General features: G+C 34.9%; 2 protein-coding genes across 6 annotated transcripts; both read left to right on the top strand.

Moving 5' to 3' along the window:
- Positions 1 to 94: 94 nt before the first annotated feature.
- On the top strand, positions 95 to 8,856 carry LOC135834905 (uncharacterized). Of its 4 annotated transcripts, none has more exons than XM_065348888.1 (8): positions 95 to 1,018; positions 1,121 to 1,398; positions 1,583 to 1,777; positions 1,864 to 2,449; positions 6,852 to 7,093; positions 7,193 to 7,390; positions 7,490 to 8,085; positions 8,609 to 8,856. In XM_065348888.1, the coding sequence occupies exons 1-8, from the start codon at positions 970 to 972 to the stop codon at positions 8,640 to 8,642; spliced, it is 2,178 nt and encodes a 725-aa protein (XP_065204960.1). In that variant the 5' UTR covers positions 95 to 969; the 3' UTR covers positions 8,643 to 8,856. The 4 variants fall into 4 exon arrangements, with proteins under 4 accessions (XP_065204960.1, XP_065204963.1, XP_065204962.1 ...); XM_065348891.1 differs by having other exon boundaries at positions 97 to 1,018; positions 7,490 to 8,089; XM_065348890.1 differs by having other exon boundaries at positions 99 to 1,018; positions 7,490 to 8,081.
- A 6,335-nt stretch (positions 8,857 to 15,191) lies between these two features.
- Positions 15,192 to 17,825, top strand: LOC135834904 (uncharacterized). 2 transcript variants are annotated; one of them, XM_065348887.1, is made up of 6 exons: positions 15,192 to 15,326; positions 15,436 to 15,716; positions 15,814 to 16,011; positions 16,088 to 16,673; positions 17,259 to 17,377; positions 17,439 to 17,825. In XM_065348887.1, exons 1-5 carry the CDS (start codon positions 15,278 to 15,280, stop codon positions 17,369 to 17,371), a joined length of 1,227 nt encoding a protein of 408 aa, XP_065204959.1. In that variant the 5' UTR covers positions 15,192 to 15,277; the 3' UTR covers positions 17,372 to 17,377; positions 17,439 to 17,825. The 2 variants fall into 2 exon arrangements, with proteins under 2 accessions (XP_065204959.1, XP_065204958.1); XM_065348886.1 differs by having other exon boundaries at positions 17,259 to 17,821.
- The last annotated feature ends 1,972 nt before the right edge of the window (positions 17,826 to 19,797 follow it).

The following is a 19,797-nucleotide window of genomic DNA, read 5'->3' as shown; positions in this document are numbered from 1 at the left end:
AATCTTTTTTGGACAATTTTGAAAATTTTTTAGCTCAAAATAGAGTAGATTTTTGGGACTTTCTCGAAAAAGCTCTTATGCAGCCAACAAAAATGAGTTAAAATTTGAACTGAATTTTTTTACAAGGAATATGGAAGTTTACAATCTGCTTCTTGGAGACTCCAATAAATCAGATAATGTGTCTTTCTTTTCAGCCTTTTTTCTCAAAACCCACTGCTGGATGAAGGCCTTCCCCACTTCCTTCGACGAGCTCCAATCCTCGGCTGTACTCCTTCAAACCTTCATTCACCATCACATGTCTGTATCTCATCTTCCCAACTTCGTTTTGGTCTCCCCGGTGCCTGTTTTCTATCTGGTCTTCACTGTGTACTTAGTCTTTTCTTTACCACCCATCGTTGATCCCCACTTCTGGCAACATGACCGGACCAGCGCCACTTTTGCTCTGTGTGACCGTCTCGATAATGTCTGTCATCCCAGTGGTCTCCTAAATTTTCTCCACTGTTCACGTAGAATAACATAAATTATCAAAAAATTGGACCGACATTTCATTTTATTTTCGAGAAAAAAATTACAAGTTTGGCACTTTTTGCAAAAATACCATCAGAAACCTAAAAAATGAAAATTTTTGCATTTTTAAGATATTTCACCAACGTGTAGACGAAAATCTCCCTACCTCCCCTCAATTTGTCAACGAATACGAATGACGAAAACACACAAGATGATAAGGAATGTTTTGATTACTCGTAATTAGGACTTGTATGTATTATAATTTTGTGCCTAGAGCGTTTGCGTAACATTTCAAAAATGATCAAGACGAGTATTGATGAAAGTTTTCAAAGCACTAATCGGTCTTGATAAGTAATAAGTATTGATAGCCGATGTATACTCACAACAAATTTTTTTTCGAATCTGTTTCATTCTTGTACCACGATTAATATTTTATTCACATAAGTATATTCTATCAGCAACATGAATTTCAAAATGAAAACCTCCCTGTTAATTTTCTTTATCGCAAAAGGTAAGAATAGATAAGCAATATTTCCTTCGAGAAGAAGAAATCGTGTATCTAGTAAATTATCATACATTTAACCAACGATTCCGCTAACTGCGAATGTTTCAGATCTTGTATCAATAAAAGCGTTCGACGACGAGTCCTCGAAATACGATATCACAAAAGTTCTGAATGATTCCATCAACGGAATATTTCAAAAAGCTGGCTGGAGTCGAGTAGAACAAGCATTAACAAAAAGCTTTCACCGCTTATCGGAATATAAAACCAAAAACATTCGAAAACTAAAAATATTTGGCGATGAGATCATCTATCGTGATCTTCAGTTTTACGATGCTCACACATACGACGGTCTCTCAATTCAGTGGAATTCTGCTAAAAATGAAACGGTAGGTTTCGTTCAGCATTACAGAATTTGACAAAATTGAGAACGTAGTCACTTTAATCAGGTATAAAAAATAAAATATCTACAATTCAACTTCAAGTGAAAACTCGATACCAACCTAGAGAATTTATACCGACAGCTAATTTATTGTGTATGGCTAATTTATTGTGTATGGTATTGAATTGCAGCGATTACAATTTGACGACGAATTCAGATACTATTTAGACTGTAATATGATCGGAGCACTGAACAAGACGGATGCTAAAATCAGCGCAAATCCTGTATTCTTCAAGTTTGCAATAATTATAGCTGAATCATCAACTGGAAAAAAAGAGGAAAAAATTAAAATTGGTATAGACTACGCCAATATAATGCATGATGATGTGAGTGTCCATATCAGCCATAGTTAAGTATATTCCAGAATATGTACAAATTTTAACAATTTACTATTTCTGTGAACATTCTACAGTCAACGAAGCTTGGCGGATATTATGAAACGAAACTCAAAACGAGACAAAAACTCATGTACGAGTTCCACCTCATGTTACCCAAAGTAACCCGTCATTGTTTGGCTCGCAGCAAGAAATTCAAACAAGCATTGAAAAACAGTTTGTTGGTTTACCCGAAACAGAATATTTCATTGCTTTATCCGGATTTTTCGAGCAACGAGCAAAAGTATTACTACTCAATACCCAAGATTGTTTTACAGAAGTACAATTTAACATACATCAGGATCACAGGACTCTCGAATTTCAAATCATTCCGTGGCACCATTTTGCACATAGTGAACATTAGTGGGACTATGTACTTGGACCGCGATTACTCAAGCAGGGAAAATATTGCAATGAATTTCACGATAGATAACCTTTTCATAGATGTTAATTACCTTAACAAAAGTGTAACTGTTGAGGCAAAAAACTACACCATCAGTCAATTTGATATCGAAGGTTCCAAAAACTCAGCGTCAATATCGTCTTGGTTACATGAAGTTTCGCCTATAATGATACGACACATCGAATCAGCTATCGCTAATTCAATGATGCCATCTATGGAGAGTGAGTAAATTTCCTGTATTTTTTCATAAATGTTGAAAAACGTAATTACAATAATGTCAAATAGGTATAGATATGCAATAAAAATGGTTTTCTACACTTCATAAATAATGAATGCAAAAAAAAAATATAATAATAAGAAAAAATAAAACAAAATTTATAATGAGGGTGCAACACTTACAACGGGCATTTCCCAACTTTAATTTTAGGATAAAATAGAAGGATGGAGGAGGGGTGGCTGGGAGGACAGTATTCTTCAAAATTGAAAAACTAATAATTTCACAGATGTGTTGAATATGTTTCAAAAATAATCTGGAATTAAGAACACAGTCTATGAACAAATTTAGAATTTTATATCCGATTTGGACGAAACCAAGCTAGATTGAAAGAGTATGTCCTAACCTCGCCCCCTCCTCCGTCTCTTCCACCGTCCCAAAAAAAAAACAACTTCCAGGTACTAAAGATTATTGAAGATTTCTGGCGAATTTTTGAAAATTTCAAGTTTTAGGTACCCAATAAAGTTGGAAACCTGAAATTTATACTTTCTACCCTAAATTCAAGGCACTGAGTCGATTGGTGGTGGTTCCAAACAGTTCTAAGGCTTCTCGCCAAATATCAGATTGAAGAAAAACTGAAAAGTCATAAAAATTATCCAAATTAAATAAATATCACAGAAGACAATTTCCTAATCTCTGGAGGCTCCGGAATGGCCCAAAACTAGTACTTAGTTGTTGATGTAATGGGAGTACAATTGAAATCTGCTCCTTCGAGCCTCCACCAAAACTTCGAAATCGAAATTTCCACAATTCATCAAATGCAGTTGGAAAGCCGAAACTCATTCTGTTAACTAGATTCAATACGCTATGAAATTCTTCAATTCATTAATTCTTTATTTGAGATACATGCGGCAGCATTGCTGCCATCATATCACGTTAAGCAGTACATAGAATACAAATTTCAGCTTTAAAATATAGGTAGGATAAAAGACAAGATTAAACATAAAAGATAAGGATTTAAAACTATAGGTACATAAATCCACTCCAGGTTATTTCAAAAAATTTTGAACTCTTATTGATCCGGGGAGCTGAGATATTCTTCCAGGGTATAATAAGCCCTAGTTATCAGCCATTCTTTGAGGGCATTTTTGAATTTTTTTTTCAGTTGGCTGGTTTTTTACACTCCCTGGAATCCTATTATATACTTTTGCAGCAGATGATACAGTACTACACTGGAGAAGTTTTGTGCAGTGGTGTGGAGTTCTAAGGTTACCTCGTGATCCGGTACTGTATGGATAGGTAATTTTTGGAAAGGTTATTACCCCAGTATAAACCATGAGAGATATGTCCAAAATATTATTGTGATATTGTAGTGAGAATTTTATTATCAACAAAGGGGGCCTACATGTTTGTCTTAGAGGTATTTTATAGATTGTTCTTATCGCACGTTTTTGTAGTGTGAGAATTTGCTTGACATAAGATGCATTACCTCCCCAAAAAACCACCCCATAGGCCATTGTAGAGTGGAATATTCCAAAATATGCAAGTCTGAGAGTTTTTTGATTTGTAATTTGGCATAGCTGAAAGAGTAAAAAGTTATCATATGACAAACGACAGGTTAATTTATTGATGTATACATCCCATTTTAAATTGCAGTGAACATCAACCCCTAAGAACTTTGCAGCACTCGAGACATTAGGTTGAGTTGAGAGAGTTTCTGCTACCAGGTCTGCCTCCTTGGGGGTTACATTGAAAGGCACTGTTACTGTTTTTTCCAAGTTCAAGCTCATGCAATTTGCATTAAACCAACAGATTAAGTTTTTGAGAACATGTTCTGTTTTTTTAAGCAGTGTGTCCCAACTACCACCTTTTAAAAATATAGTGTTGTATCATCTGCAAGCTGTGTTAGAAGTGCATTAATGTAAGATGACAAATCGTTAACATGGAGAATAAACAATAAAGGTCCAAGTATGGAAGCTTGGGGGACTCCTTTGTCTATCATTTTCTCTTCAGAAAAGGTGTAAGTCTCGCCATTTTGGATTTTGACTATTTGTACCCTATTTACAAGGAAGGATTTTAGCCAACTTTTCCAACTTTCCCAGTAGAATTCTGTGGTTCATGGTATCAAAAGCTTTCAATAAATCATAGAATATTGCCAATGAATTTTCACCCTCTTGGCCAGCTTGGAGAATTTTGTTCAATAAATTAAATATTGCTGTGGTGGTGTTTCTCCCACGATGGAAGCCAAACTGTGTTTCACTTAGAATGCTGTTAGTTGATAGGAATGGTATCAATCGATTGTACAACAGACGCTTAAAAATCTTTGAGAATACTGGTGTTACAGAGATGGGCCTGTAGTTGTTTAAATTTGATGAAGCTGTCTGGAAATTTTCCCTGATTTATAGAGTCATTAAAAAGTTCAACAAGTATATGAGATATTATGTAGCGATCAGCTTGTTTTATAAGGCCTACATCTAAACCATAACTATCCCTTGAGTTAGAATTTTTGAGACCTTGTATGACATTACAGACTTCAGATGCAGTAGCTGGTAACACAAACATTGAGGAAAGATTAGCTGGAATAAGGGGGTCCAATGTTTGAGAAGAATTAGGGGAGAGACGCCAAATATGGAATACCATCTTTAAAATTGAGATTGCTCAGCCCCAAATCAACTTAAGGGTGATCTCAAACAACCAATGGGTAGCTGCAACCCTCTAGTTTCACCCTCTAAAAGCTCAGTTCTCAAAACCAAAAACTTTTCCCCCCACTCCCAATTTTGTAGAAAGTGTCATTTTTGGACTTTGAAAAAATGGTCCCCAAATATGGAATAGTTTTTTTTTTCAAAAGTTACTCGCAAAAATATGTATTTAAATGAATTTATTTGACTTGAAAAGTAATAAGTAATTAAAACCTTTGACTACAATAACAAAATTCACATTTAATCAATTTAAAATGTGAAATTATCCGACTTTGAAAAGAAAATTTTTTTTCAAAAATTAATGGATAAAATTGCATATTTAATCAAATTTATTCGACTTGAGACCTAAAATACATCTAAGATGCATAATTACTAACATTTTGAACATGTGTGATCGAAAGAATACTTAAAAAATAAGAAACACAACATATTCCATAATAGGCTACCCAAAGAATCTGAATAAAAAACGATCATAACTTTTTTATTTGCAGCTTTCGAGAAAAAGTGATGAAATATTCTGAAAGTACTCACTTTTCACTTCTAGAAGCAATCTTCATACAAATGTTCTCGCACAATTTTCTGCTAAAATTTTTCAATTCAAAATTTTTCACAGAAAAATTTTTTTGATATCAAATCACATTTTTGTCAATTAAACACAGATAACTTTACGGATCACCACCAAAACTCGTATAGCCTGGTTATTTCACTAGCTTAATCGATTCTGACCATCGCCGGTAGATTTCGATGGTAAACATTCGAGATATTGTCGCATTCCATATTAGGCAACATTCCATATTTGGCGTCTCTCCCCTACCTAACTATGTTATTCGCAACGGTTGCAAAATGTTGGCTGAATAACCTAGCCATGTAAGCTCACGTCAGTTGGTATATTTGGTGTCTTGGAATGTAATATGATCAATGGTTTGTTTGCATGGTTGATATGAGTTTATTATCTTCCATGTAGATTTTAAGTCGTTTCGGACCCTCCAGCTACTTTTTGGAAATTACTGGGGCCTCCAGCAGATTTTTCAATGGTCGGAATTTCGAGGACATTTTATCAAACAGAGCTGGACATTCAAAATTCACTCTGAACTCTAAATTCAACACGCTTTCAAGTCGACTGTAGGTAGATTTCCAATCTTGAAATGAATTTACAGAATGAATTTCGGCTTTCCAAACTGCATTTTGATGAAATTTTGTGGAAATCTAAAGTTTCAAAAATCCACCGAGGGCTCCAAGAATTTTTAAAAATTTGCGAGAGGCTCTAAAATTACTTAAACCCACTAGCAGCCGACTGAATAACACATTTAAGTTGGAGTGCAGCGTGAATTTCGGTTTTCCAACTTAGTTTGGCGAAATTTAGTGGAAATTCCAAGTTTCAAAAATCCGCTGCTGCTCCAGAACTGCTCAAAATGGTTTGAAACTTTTCCAATCGATTTGGGCAAGTCGAAAATATGGTATATGCCAAATTTCAGCTCTCTAGGTCAACTTGGTAAAATTTTGATTTTTTTTCTGATTTTCGGCTTGAATAAGTATACTTACTTACTACCCTACATCTTTTGGCATCACGAATTTCAAAATGAAAACTTCTCTGCTAATTTTTTTCAGTATTTCCTTTAATATTTTGCAAACAAATAAATCTCAGTCAATTTTCATCCATCGGCTTTATGATTTGCAACTATGAGAAGAATACATAGGTACTTATTACAGATGTTGTGTTGATGAAATCGCTTGATTTGTCCGAAAATTACGATATCACAAAAGCACTGAACGAGTCCATTAATGATATACTTCAAATGGCTGGTTGGAATCGAGTGGAAAACGCATTTAAAAAAAGCTTAAATCGTAAATTGATCTATGGCGAAAAGATCGCGTATCAAAGCCAAGAGTTTCAATACGTTCCGAAAGCAAATTTTTTGTCAATTCATTGGACTTCTCCTGGAAATACAACAGTACGTAAACACAACAAAAATAGCCAATACGAGTACGGTAGTCGGTACATAACCTGCACCTATACCCATATTCTAACATACAAAGGAACTAAATTGCAGCGAATACAGTGCGGAGAAACGGAATATTATTTAGACGGATGTATGATCATTGAACCTAGCCCTAGCAAGATGTCTCGTTACTTCAACATGCATACCGTAATCCAAAACTTATCAATAGTTACAACCGAATCATCAATCGACCGGAATAACACAACAATAAAATTTGATATAGACTACAACGACATTATTGACTGGGAAGTGAGTATTAACATCGGCCATTAATTATTAAAGTAGGTAATATATCTACCTACTTATATTGGTTATTTATTCTAACACCTTATACTGCATGTTATACAGCGCTCAAAGCTCCCAGAATGTGGTCTTTTGCCGTTCAAAAAGAAACGAAAAATCTTATCCGATATCAACCGCAAGTTACTAAAATTAATGCGCGATTCTTTGGCCCTTGATGAGAACTTTATGGACGCTTTGGGACATAGTATGCTTATTTACCCGAAACAGAAATTGATAAAGGTCCATCCTGATTTCTCTCACAACGAGCAAAAATATTACTACTTAATACCCAAGATTTGTCTCGAGATAGGCCATTTGGAAAATGTCAAGATCCGAGGACTCGCGAATTTCGAATCATTCGACGGCACTTCTTTGCACGTGAAGAACATTGATGGATTTATGACTTGTATTATTCATGAGGCGATAATAGAGTTCGTGACTTTTGAGATAGATGATCTTTTTGTAAGTTTTAATCGTGATAACCAAAGTATAACCGTGGACGCACGAAAGTACAAAATCAGACAATTTGAGTTCCGAGATTCAGATTCATCTTGCAAACACGAAGCATTAATGTTGTCTTGGTTACACGAATTTTCGCCAGTCTTGATGCGACACGTAGAATCAGCTATTGCGAATTCGATAATGCCTTCTATGAAAAGTGAGTAGGTAATTTTCCATTTCCATAATACTAAATAGCCCACGGTAGTCTCTAACATTATTCCTTTATTGAAACAAATTGGTTGAAAACTGCAAATAGTTGGAAATTTTCAACTGAAATTGCAATTTCACCCCTTTTGAAGGTGTTACAAGCTGATTTGGCGAAAAAATTCACCACAGGAATTTTGGACGATAAGGTACGAGTACAAATTCTATTGGTTGGTTTAAAAATCCGAGAATGGAGCCAAATTCGGTCTGCTCTTCTCAATTATACTTACTGTTCAGGACATTGAATTTATTTAATGATGAAAGTGAAAGGAAATGATAAAGAGGAGAGTTGTTGATAAGCGTATTCTTAAAAATCGAAAAAATAATCTCAGCAGGTATTAGAAACGCTTGACAAATAATCAGAATAAAAGCATACATTATCTGAAAAAATTGAGGAAAATTTCATTTTGACTCGAAAGAAGCAGCAGCAAATCCGTTGGTTACCGTTTGCTCAAATTCTACAATTCTTTTTGATTACAGAAGCAAATTGAGAAAAAATGAGAGCTATTTTTAAAGAAATGCGCAGAAAGCATGGAGTATGTACTCACTCGAAAAAATACAGCAATACGTGGAGATCATTCTGATTGAAACAATGGTATTTTGGAGCAGTCCAATTGAAAGATTTTGAAAACTTCGTGCAGCGTCAAATATTCTAAAGGCGAGAGAGGAAATAATCTGGAAAATTCAACATCGTGCAAAATGAAGAATAAATGAATATTTCAACGATATATGTACTTTAACTTTAATTGCAAATGGTGAAATGGCATCGAAAAGTACACAACAAATTTTGTTTATGACGTAATCTGGCCATAAATGTTTCGAAAAAGTGGTTTAAAAAATTGTGAGTTGATATTGAACATTGAGTGAAATTGCAGGATGGCACCAGCTCAAAAATCAAATACCTACTTACTCTGAGATCATTCCATGTCAAATCAGCAAGGTTTTGAGTTCAGGTATGCGCGACTTGGCTCATTTTTTTAGGGTCCTTATAATGTATTGGGAGATATGAAAAATATCAATGATTCGCAATCCTCTCGAGGCTCTCGAGGTGGGAGGCGAGGCGAGAGCTTGCATTTTTTTCTTCTGTAATTCAAATTTCTTCTCATATGTCCAGGATTGTAGTCCTATTGCTAACTGCTGCAACCTGGAGAAAATCTGTTTCAAAAATTCAAAGCTGACCTTTTCATTGGAAGCTAAAGCTAAACTTTTTTGTTCCTTCAAAAAAAAAGCATTAAAAAATCAAGTAAGTAGGTACACATTTATATAGGTAAGAAAAAGCTTTTTCACTCAATGACATAAACTCATCACAAAAAAATAAAAATTCGAAAAAATTCAATTTTCAATTCCAAACATTAAAAAAAGTTTAAATTTATCCAGTTGTCTTATTTTGACCTCTTTTTGATGTATTTCATGAAAAAGTTGATAAAAATTACACTCGTTGCAAAAAATTGAAAGTTTATTTTTTGAATTTTTTCGAATATTGATTTTTTTGTGATGAATTGATTTCATTTCATCAAGTGAGAGGTTTTTTAAAACTTTTTCAACGGATACGTAAAAATAGGGGTCAAATAGGCCAACTTCACCAATTAAGACTTTTTTTCAAGTATTAAATCAAAAAATCGAATTTTTCGCAAATTTTCCATTTTTTAAAAATTTGACTTTACAAAATAATGCCATTCCAATTTTTTAATATGTTGTTCAGCATAAAAAGTTGTCCTTATTATATTTTATTCAGATTTTTTGAGAGTCGGAACGACATAAAAACTACGTTTAAAAATTTTCCAGCTAATTTTTCGTACGAAAAAAGTGGCAACACTGATTTTTATGATATTACCAAAAAGCCTTTTAAAATCCCTATTTACCTATTTGAAAAAGTTCCCATTTTGGTAGGTAATAGGTATACCTATTGCGGTTATCGAGTAATCCACTGCTGAAATGGATGATATGTATTTCAAGTTGACTGAAATTTTTGATACCCCCTAGCATCCTTTAAAAAAGGGCTAGAGGGCTGCGATTTAGGCCATCGGTCATACCTTCAAAAGGTCTTTTCACAGGAAAAATTTCAAAAAAATCACCAAACCCCCTCACCACTTCTTGGTTGAATTGACGTGGAATGACCCTATAGGTTGATATACTTAGTGCATTCTGCCTCCATCGCCGTAAGGGATGATTATTTTATGTACCCCTTAAACTGAAAAGTTTGGTAACGTGTTATTTATAAATGGCAGATAGGCGAAATACCTATATCATTAATTAAGATGACATATTTATGATGATAGTTAGGTCTTTAGCCGAGCTCGCGGCTGTGAGCTTATCAATTTTAAATAGGGAAAAATGCTGACAAAGCCTTTGGTATGTGGTCTCTGATGATTGCAAAAAATTATATATAGGGGTAGTCTGCGGCTATTTCTCCACTTAGTTCCATTTCCTGCAGTAAGATGATTCTTCGTCATCCTAGTAATAAGTTTTTATTTGTTAACACCACGCATGTGAAATTCATATTTAATTTGATTTAAACAATTAGCCAATCTTAAATTGGTTAATTGGTTTCTTTTTGATCATGAGGAGGTGTGACCAGTCACCATCCTGTAAGGCAAAGTGCTACATGATGTTCTTGTTTAGTAAGACGCCATCAAAGTCCTTAGTATTGGGGGGGACAGCTGATAGAGATGGCCAATGTGGATAGGGTCAGGTGAATGTTAATGCGCATTTGCTACCCAGGTAATCACGTAATCAGCTTATTGTTATAGGTAGGTATATTGAATCAGAGAATTCTATGCCTAAGTACCTATCGTTTTTATCAATGGTGTTTTGCATGAATTCATCATGTATTTTCATTGTTGTCATCGTTGTGGTTCCATATCCTTTACAGGACATTGGAAATCGCATTAAGTGGTACCCTAACAGGGAGAGGCGAATGCCTATATGCCACTGCGATTATTCTAGGGAATCAACATTTTTTTGAGCTAACACATAGTAGTTTCCCATTGCTTTCTACGCTATCTACAAAGTAGCTCATACATCACTAGTCGGGTAATTCTCAAAAAAAGTTTAAAAATCATGTAACCGGTGGTTAACTTGAATACTATTGACAATTGAAATTTTTTTTCGGTGGTATTGTGTAGATACCAACTCGGGCATCACGTGCATGTAGTTTAACAGCCCCCAACCCCCCTCCACTATGGGTCAAGTCCCCCCAAACCCTGAAAATTCCAACGTCGTGGCCTGTAACCACTTAAATTTTTCAACTTCATCTTCAAAAATGAAGTACACCATCTTTTTTTCTGAAAAAAAAAAAAATGGTACATATTATTATATGATATGAGAGTAAATGACAGAACTGATATAAATTTTTGGAATGATACTTTATACCCTGAAACCGAGGTCATAAAGTGATGTAACCAGTTTTGTGTCCAGCGCCGTGGCCATTTTTTGTTAATTTTTTTCTGGCACTCCTATCGATTTTTTTTGCGGTGAAATGGCTACACTGTATCGTTTTAGTGATAGTAGTGCTGCGCCCATTTCAAATCCATCAAGCAAATGCAGTGAACCAGTCTGCAAATTATAATCAGTGAAAATTGTACTGATTTCCTTTTTTCGGATCCAACGCCGTGCCTTATCATTCCTCGGTTCCAATGAGATATTTTTTGCTGAATAAAAAGGAAATATGTTTTGAATGGTAAGTATTTAATGACTACAATTTTGAATATTGAAAAATTAATGATTCAATTGCCAATAAAACTGATTTTAGTTTTTTTTTTCTTGCGTAGTGGATAGTACAATTTGGTATTGCATCGTGGCTATCGTGATTTTTTGACCACGGCGTAGGAAAACACCTACCCTATCATGTTCGAATGCTCCCATCAAAAGGTACCTGGTACTTACTTGATGACCTTTTTGTGAGCTAAAGCTACCAATAACTGCTCCAATTATACCTATACCTACCCAAAAGTAGTGAACAGCCTTTTTTTCCAACATGTGACACCGATTTTTTGAAGCCCCTGCCCCCGCCCCTATTGAGAATGACTTGGGCCTGAAGTCATTTTAGGGGTCCTGGGTATGCCTAGAATCAAGTCCCTTTTGAAAAAAAATCAAAAAAAGGTTTTCATTTTTGAAAAATTTTAGTGTTGAAATTTAAACTTTTTTTGAGAATTACCCAGTCAGGTTTTTACAGCCCTGAGTTCAGTAATCACTGCTACCTATAGGTGCTCAACCAGTTACAGCTTTTTGGTACTGGCAACAGATTGCGTGCATTTCTGTTGCCTCTGCTGTTCTGGTGCTCGGAGCTTAACGTGTAATAGATGTTAAATACACTACAATGTATACATTACACATTAACACCTGGGTCTCTAGTGGGATTTGAACCCACGACCTCTTGTTCAGAAAGCCGTGGCTCAACCCACTACACCACTGAGCTTGTATTTTCATATATGTTTCTTGTTTTTCCACTCGTAAGCAATTCCAATACAGGTGAATTACTACGAGGAAATTAATTAGCTGTATCTAGTACCTACTGGTTATAAATTATGCATTATACTCCCTTATGACAGATCTTAGTAGACTGATACTACGGAAAGGTAGTATACCCCATTGGGGGAAAATCTGCCCATACGCCGAAAAAGACGCCAAAACCAGCTGGTTTATTGACTGTAAGAGGGTAAATGGTACTTAAAGTAATGATAGGGATGTACCTATAATTGCTATTGTGTTGTTTCCTAGAAATATTCCTTAAAGCATTTCTTCTAAATACTTACCAGAATACCTCATATGCTCGGCTAGGGCGTGAGTAGGAAAAGTTGCATTTACACTCTTAACAGATGTTTTCACACACACCATAAATAACAACAAGATAAACATGATGAAATAATATAATGTGCATGAGATTAACAACACTTTACATGAGGCTATCTAATTACATACGTTGATGTACTAAGATAGATTAACATGACAAATGATTCATACAATTACACACGTTGGTGTACTCGTATGTGTTAGCATGATGCACCTTTCACACATTGGTGAGGTTTCATTCGCACATTGGCGAGGGGTTGGCAGTAAGGTATCTCTCAGTGGAGATTCCCGATAACGTTCCAATAACGTATTCTAACCGTGATGGTGACGAGTAGATCACTAATCCTTCTCGCCTACTCACCTCGAACCTAATCGCAAGTGCATCGACCTTAATAATAAGTAAACTAATTAAAACTAAATGAAGAATTAACACTATCACTTAACACACGCGAGTAAAACTTATATACTAAATGACTGCATTAACCGATTAACAATGAATAACCTATCCGTTTCGAACCGGACAAGCTACTGATGTTCTGTACTCTCATCGCTTGGCTCGTACAGCTAGCAGACGAGAATACAACGCAGTGTTGCCGACACGATGCAGTGTTACTATGTGGGTGTGCCCTAAACATACCACGTACGGCATAGTAGTATATCACATGACGTATTCCAAATATACGCGTGAAAAAGCGCTATCCAGAAGGCAGATTGGGGCACTGAAAGAAAAATCTGCTAAAAAATACGCTACAATAATATTTTGTAGCGTATTTTCTCGCGTAAGGCCACAACGCTTTCAAATTAAGTGGCGTGTTTTTTGCGTTGGAAGAAACCAGCTACAAAATACGCTACAAGCCGGTTTCTTGGCGTAATTCTTTCGCGTATTTTATAAACACAAGCGTAAATGTAGTATTTTACGCGTATGTTTTCACGTAGTATAGAGATCTTGCGTTCTAATCGATACATGTTCTGGTGGCTAGGTTAGTAGAGAAGTCGTTTACCAACTTGGAGACCCAGGTTCGATCCCCGGTGGTGCCAACATTTTTTCATCGATATTGATCATCAGCAGAATTTATCGCGTGAAAAAATACGCGCACCGATTAATGAGCAGAAAAGTATTGGCGGAAAGTGTTGCAATTCCTGCCGCGTTTTTTGTCGCGTATCATCGGCAGATTTTTACCCAATGGGGTAATGTCCTATGTATAAACACGTTATAATAAATTCTTTAAATTGTAGTGTAGGTTGAATTTATTTCTTCATTCATTGCATATTTTGCACTAGGAATTGAAAAACTTTAACATGAGGCGTTCCTCTGTAGTTACTTCTACATTAAGGCATAGTTAGGGTATTTATTGGTGAAAGAGAGTGTCTTGAGCTATCCAGGCAAATAGAGGAATTATTCACTCCCTTAGGGAATAATTCTTAGAATCAATAGCATAGGAAAATATTATAATCCTTCCCTCCTTCCATCAGTAATTCCTATATCTATACTATATCAAGGTATCAGGTATCTATTCGAAGAAAATATTTTTTGAAAATTTTTTAGCTCGAAATTGAGGCAACATTTGTAGCAATTTTGAAAAAGTATCCTATCAAAATGCTCCCGCGATAAATCCAAATATCTGACAAAAATATTTTTTTCAACACTTTTGAAAAATGTTCAGCTTAAAATTGAGTCGAGATTTTTGCGATTTTCAAAAAAGCTGTTGTTCAACCTACAAAAATGGGTTAAAATTTGAATTGCAATTTTTAACAAGAAATATGATAAGTATGTACCTAGTCTGCAACTACCGCCCCCCCCCAAATTCTAGATGAATAATTTAATTCATTCATTCAGCTAAAGGTACCTAATTAATTTTCTCCACAAAATTGCCTGTACTTTTGCATACAATGAAAATCACACAATTCTCTCACATTTTCCTGACTTTTCCAAAAGTGCAAAATTCTCTGATTTTTCTCAGTTTTAAAGTGATTGGTCAAATGGTCACCTTATATTTTTTATTTCGACTCGTATACATATGATAATCGTTAATAACTCACGATAATATAGGTAATAATGATAACTTGGTGAACTTTTCACTAGGTATTTGATATCACTCCGATCAAGGAAAAAATAACAGCAACATGAATAACCAGCAAAATACACAAGATAAGAAAAATTTTTAATCTGATAATCTTGTAGGGCAAAAGTTTTTACATTTTACTTGAATTGATATAGGTATCAAGATCATAAAAGTTCTTGAAATAGGCCTCAGTCTTGATTTTTATATCTAAAAAATCAAATTAGTTTTCAAATCTGTTTCATTTTTGTATTACAACTAAGGTTCAATTCATATTGTACCTACATCTTTTGGCAACATGAATTTCAAAATGAAGACTTCTCTGCTAATTTTTTTCATCGCGAAGTGTAAGAAACCTCCCTTATTCAACTTTTATAAAAAAAATAAATCGTAGTCAATTCTCACCATCCACTTTATGATTTGCAACACTCGTACAAAATATAATACATGTTTCAGATGTTGTGTTGATGAAAGCTTCTGATTCACCCAGGAATTACGATATCACAAAAGCTCTGAATGAGTCCATTAATGGTATACTTCAAATGTCCGGTTGGGATCAAGTAGGGAAAGCATTTGAAGGAAGCTTCGGTCATACATGGAGCTATGAAACAAAGAACGTTCGAAAAATAAAAATAGGCCTATTTGGCGATAAGATCAAGTTTGAAAAACTCGAGTTTCTATACCATCCGGAAGCATACTTTTTGTCAATTCATTGGACTTCTTCTGGAAATACTACTGTAAGTAAACACGACAAAAATCGCCAATACATACATACAAACCTATACCAATACCAATTCCACTTGTAACGTATGTACAAACGAACTAAAATTGCAGCGAATACAATGCGGAAACGCGGAATTTTTTTTAGACGGATTAATATTCTTACAACCTAACGCGACGTATGCTGATGGTTACATCTTCAAGAGTACCTCAATCCAAAATTTTTCGATAACTGTAACCGAATTATCAACAGACCGGAATAACAAAACAAAAACGCTTGATATAGACTACCAGGACGTCATAGACTGGGAAGTGAGTATTAACAATATCGTCTATTAATTAATCGGCCATGTGTTTCAACACCTTACTCCGCATGTTACCTATACAGCATACAAAGCTCCGAGGATTTGATCACGTGCCCAACCAAACAAGAGAAAAAATCCTACTCGAGATCGATCTCATGGTATCAAAATTAGTGCGTTATTGCTTGACCCACAATAAGAAATTTAGGAACGCTTTGAAACACAGTTCGTTCATTTACCCGAAACAGAACTTGATAAGGGTTCATCCTGATTTCTCTCGAAACGAGCACAAATATTACTACTTGATACCCAAGATTTGTCTCAACGAATACCATTTGGAAAGTGTCGCGATCCAAGGACTCTCAAATTTCGAATCATTCAACGGCACTTCTCTGCACGTGAAGGACATTCATGGGTTTATGGCTTTTTACCTTCATGAGATGCCAATAGTGTACACGATTTTTGAGATAGATCATCTTTTCGTGAGCTTCGATCGTGAAAATCGAAGTATAACTGTGGACGCGCAAAAGTACAAAATCAGACAATTTGATTTCGGAGATTCACCCTCCAAATACAAAGCGTTAATATCGTATTGGTTGGATGAATTTTCGTCAGTCTTGATGCGACATATCGAATCAGCTATAGCGAAATCGATAATGCCATCTATGAAAGGTGAGTAATTTTATGACATTTTTTATTCCGAATTAAGTCATCACGAAAAAATTATTTCCTTATCGCCTCAAAAATATCAGATTTCGACACTAAAAACTAATTTAAAATTTAAAATCATCGCAGAAATTCATCTAAAATTGATGTTTTTTTTTCAAATTTTCAATTATTGCTACAAAAAAATTCAATTGATGATTACTTTTTGGCGACTTATCCATGTATTTTTTTTATTTTTTTATTTCAAGCCTGCACATGTAATTACGATCTATTCTTCTCATCTGAGCCAAAGAATTTTTCATCTTTCAGACCGAATTGAATAAAAATGAAACATGATGGAAATTTAATTTCCACATCTTGTGGAGAAATTTTAAAATTCTAAAAAAAAATGAAAATCGCGCCTGAGGCTTCACAGGACTGGAAATTTTTGAAATTTTGCTTCAGGACGTTGGTTGTAGACAAGATATAGGGCCATTCGTGCAATTTTCAAAAATTTTCAATACAAAAAGAAAAATTTTGATTTTTTATATTTTTTTGGACTGAACGAATTTTAGTCGCCTTTTGTTTCGAATCAATTATTTTTGATTACAGAAGCAAATTGGGAAAAAAATGAACCATGTTTAAAGACATGCGCAGAACGCATGGAGAATTCACTCGGAAGAATACAGCAATTCGTCAAATACGAGAGAGATCATTCTGATTGAAACAAGGTATTTTGGAGCAGCCCAATTGAAAGATTTTGAAAACTTCCAGTAACATCAGATTTTTCAGAAGGGACAGAGAGGAAATCATTTGAAAAAGTCAACAGAAAGTTCAAAATGAAGAATAAATGAAAACTTCAACAGTATCCTTTAACTTTAATTGCAAATTGTGAAATGGCGTCGAAAAGCAAACCAATGATTTTGTTTGTGGCATAATCTGACCGGAAATGTTTCAATAAATGGTTTTAAAAACATAAAGTTCAAAGCATGCCCTTTTTTTGGAAGTTTTTTCAAATACTTGGAAAATTCTGAAGCTAGCGCCAAATATAGGTAACTACGAATATTGACCTTACTTTTTGGATTTGCTTCCTAACATTTCTTTAACGTAGCATTTTCTCCAAAATCTGTCAAGGTCACTTTTCATGATCCGGATAATTTCAAATGATGTGTGTAGTAGCTCAGAGCCTCAGAACACTGAGTCAAGATTCTCAATGTTTTTGAAAAAGCATCATGCAACCAATTGAAGTGTGTGAAAATTTGGCGATAAACTGAAATATTTGACGGAAATGCATTTTGAACGTTTTCGAAGATTTTTGTGCTCAAAATTGGGTCAACATTTCCTGCAATTTAGAAAAAGTATCCTATCAAAATGATCTTACGATAAATCCAAACATTCAACCAAAACATTTTTTCACAAATTTTTTTTTTAAAAAAACATTAAAATCTCAAGTACATACATACAAATGTATGTGGTACTTTAAAAAAAGGAAAAAATTAGTAGATTTTAACTTGTTTCTTAGGACCCCCCCCCCCCCCCTTTTAAGAAAAACGTTGTCTCGGAGGATCGACGGAGGGTCTTTATGTGGTTTCCTTGACTAAAGAGTGATCCAGCTCGAGTGAAGCGAGGGCAAAAGCAGTGAAAAATTGATGATTTGAAACGCAAAACATCATTACTTAATAATGTAAAAAGTTGATTTTCATGCCTTCGACATTTTTAGTTTTCAGGAAATTATAAAATAGGTAACTCAATAATAAAAGCTCTCTTTTCACAATTTGATATAGGGCATACTGCCTCCATCGCCTAAAGGGGGATGATTTTGTGAACCCCTTAAACTGATAAGTTTGGGAACGTGTTATTTACGAAGGGTAAAATACTCTAAATAGTTAGCAATTTGTCATCAATTAAATGACAGATTTATGATGACAAGTTAGGTCTTTGCATCGAGCTCGCGCCGCGAGCTTATTATTTAAAATAGGGAAAAATGCCGACAAAGATCTTAGCCTTTGGTCACGTGACTATCTTAAAAAACTATATATACAAGTAGTCCGCGGCATTTTCTCCACTTAGTTCCGTTTCCTGCAGTAAGATGGTTCTTCGTCATTTAGTAATAAGTTTTTATTTGTTAACACCTCGCGTGTGAAATTTATTTAATTTGATTTAGACAATCAATTGATCCGATGATCAATTGTATTGGAGTTCTTTTCGGTAGTTTGAGGTGTAACCGGTCACCTGTAAATTATGCGAAGTGTTATGTGAAATCTCGTCTAGTTAAGGTGCCATCGTCGTCCTTAGTATTAGTAGGACCCATGATAGAGATGGTCAATGTGGACAGTTTTCAGGTAAATGTTGAAGCGCATTTATCATCAAGGTAATTGGCTTATTACTAATTATTGTTATAGGTAGGCATGTGGAATCGGAGAATTCCATGCCTACCTAATTTGTATCAATGGTGTTTTGCATGACTTCATCGTGTATTTTGTGTATAGGTTTCTTATTTTTCTACTCGTGAGCATTCCCTAAATAGGAGGAATGCTACGAGGAAATTAATTAAGTGCACTCGGTACTAGTTATAAATTATGCATTTTACTTCCTTATGACGGATCGTAGTAGACGTAGGTTACCGATGGGTAGAACCGAAGTCCTATGTATAAATACGTTATAATAAATTCTTTAAATTGTATTGTAGGTTGTCTTTATTTCAACACTCAATACATAGTTTTTGCGTAGTTAAGTCAGGTTATTGGTTAGATAGAGAGTCTTGAGCTATCCAGGCAAATAGGGAAATATTCACCCCCTAAGGTGATATTTCTAAAACTCACTAGCATAGGAAAACAAATAATTCCTCCTCTCCCTCTAACCGAGGCGTCTAGGCCTAACTATGTCAAATGGCGCCCGGATCAGGTGCGATCTTATTTTATGGCACCTGCCATAAAGTAGATCGATCGAACTCATTAAAATTGCATTTTTCAAAAATTAAAATTTTCGAAATTTTCATTTTAGAACCCAAAAAGCTCCCTAAGAGCCCTGTTCTAATCTAAATTTATAGAATCTAGGTTCTGTTTGCCAAAAGTTCAAATTTTGAATATTGAGAATTCAAAATTCAGCCCCATTCAGTGTATTTTTCAAGTGTTTTTTGCATAATTTAGAA

Source organism: Planococcus citri, chromosome 2, assembly GCF_950023065.1.
Source record: "Planococcus citri chromosome 2, ihPlaCitr1.1, whole genome shotgun sequence".
In the NCBI taxonomy this organism is placed as follows: Eukaryota; Metazoa; Arthropoda; class Insecta; order Hemiptera; family Pseudococcidae; genus Planococcus; species Planococcus citri.
This window is presented reverse-complemented; position numbering and strand designations above follow the sequence as displayed.